The sequence below is a fragment of the Aulonocara sp. 'chitande type north' Nkhata Bay genome, linkage group LG16, assembly GCF_057382095.1.
Source record: "Aulonocara sp. 'chitande type north' Nkhata Bay isolate Kocher_YH1m ecotype deep benthic linkage group LG16, A_spYH_male_GT1.1, whole genome shotgun sequence".
Lineage (NCBI taxonomy): Eukaryota > Metazoa > Chordata > Actinopteri > Cichliformes > Cichlidae > Aulonocara > Aulonocara sp. 'chitande type north' Nkhata Bay.
Window position 1 is genome coordinate 10,467,486 of NC_141359.1, and position 1,165 is coordinate 10,468,650.

Consider the following 1,165-nt stretch of genomic DNA (forward strand, 5'->3'; position numbering starts at 1 on the left):
ATGGATATTGAATTAAATGTAACATTGCTAACTCTAGGTGGGTTTGCAGAATTGCACAAATACAGATATCTTTATTTTGTGATCATATTTACACTTTATATTCTGATACTCTGCTTTAATTCCACTATAGTTTTCCTTATCTGGACTCACAAAAACCTTCACGAGCCAATGTACATTTTTATTGCAGCTTTGTTAATCAACTCTGTTCTTTACAGCATGATTATCTATCCAAAGCTCTTATCTGATGTTTTGTCTGAAAAACAGATGATATCATATCCACTCTGTCTTTTCCAAGGTTTATCATATTACACCTCGGTTGGTTCAGACTTTTTACTGTTGGCAGCAATGGCATATGACAGGTATGTGTCTATATGTAAACCCCTGCAATATCCAGTTATTATGAATAGAATAACTATTTATGTATGTCTGATTTTAGCTTGGCTTATACCTGCTTTTGAAACCTCAGTGATGGGTGTGTTGTATTCGAATGTCAAACTCTGTAGCTTTTCTCTGACAGGAATTTTTTGTAATAATTCACTTTACAAGCTTCAGTGTGTGCCCTCGGTCGCAATATCTATATATGGTGTGGTCATGTTGATAAGCATTGCCCTTCTACCTTTGCTTTTCATACTTTTTACATACATCAGGATTCTTAGAATATCTTACCATTGTTGTAGAGAAGTGAGGAAAAAAGCTGTAAAGACATGTTTACCCCACCTGCTGGTGTTAACCAACTTTTCCTGTTTTATTTTCTTTGATATAATTATAGTTCGACTGGATTCTGATCTATCCAAAACTCTTCGTTTGACATTGACGTTTCAGTCAATTGTATTCCATCCTCTTTTAAATCCAATCATATATGGACTCAAAATGAATGAAATTTTCAAACATATCAAAATATTGTTGTCAAGTTTAATAACACTGGTATTACTGCCCTATTATCAAATGTATGGCATATAATTTTAAATTGTAATGCAAACTAGACAATGGAGTACCTTTTCTCCGATTTTACATACTAGACAGAGGAAAAGAGATCAAATTTATAGAAATGTCATGACATTTATGTAAATGTTGATTTCTGTTCTTCTATTGATGACAACATAATGGTCATAAAACAAAGACAAACAATTTCTTAAACTGTTTCTGGTAATGTTTAAATTCTAAA

The 1,165-nt window shown here is 32.4% G+C and overlaps 1 protein-coding gene across 1 annotated transcript; it reads left to right on the forward strand.

Moving 5' to 3' along the window:
- LOC147311008 (olfactory receptor 6N2-like) lies at positions 1-960 on the forward strand. The gene has a single exon (XM_086267670.1). It carries the CDS (start codon positions 1-3, stop codon positions 958-960), a length of 960 nt encoding a protein of 319 aa, XP_086123796.1.
- The last annotated feature ends 205 nt before the right edge of the window (positions 961-1,165 follow it).

Excerpts from the sequence above, each read along its gene's own strand:
- LOC147311008 (XM_086267670.1), top strand. The coding sequence starts at position 1 with ATGGATATTGAATTAAATGTAACATTGCTAACTCTAGGTGGGTTTGCA.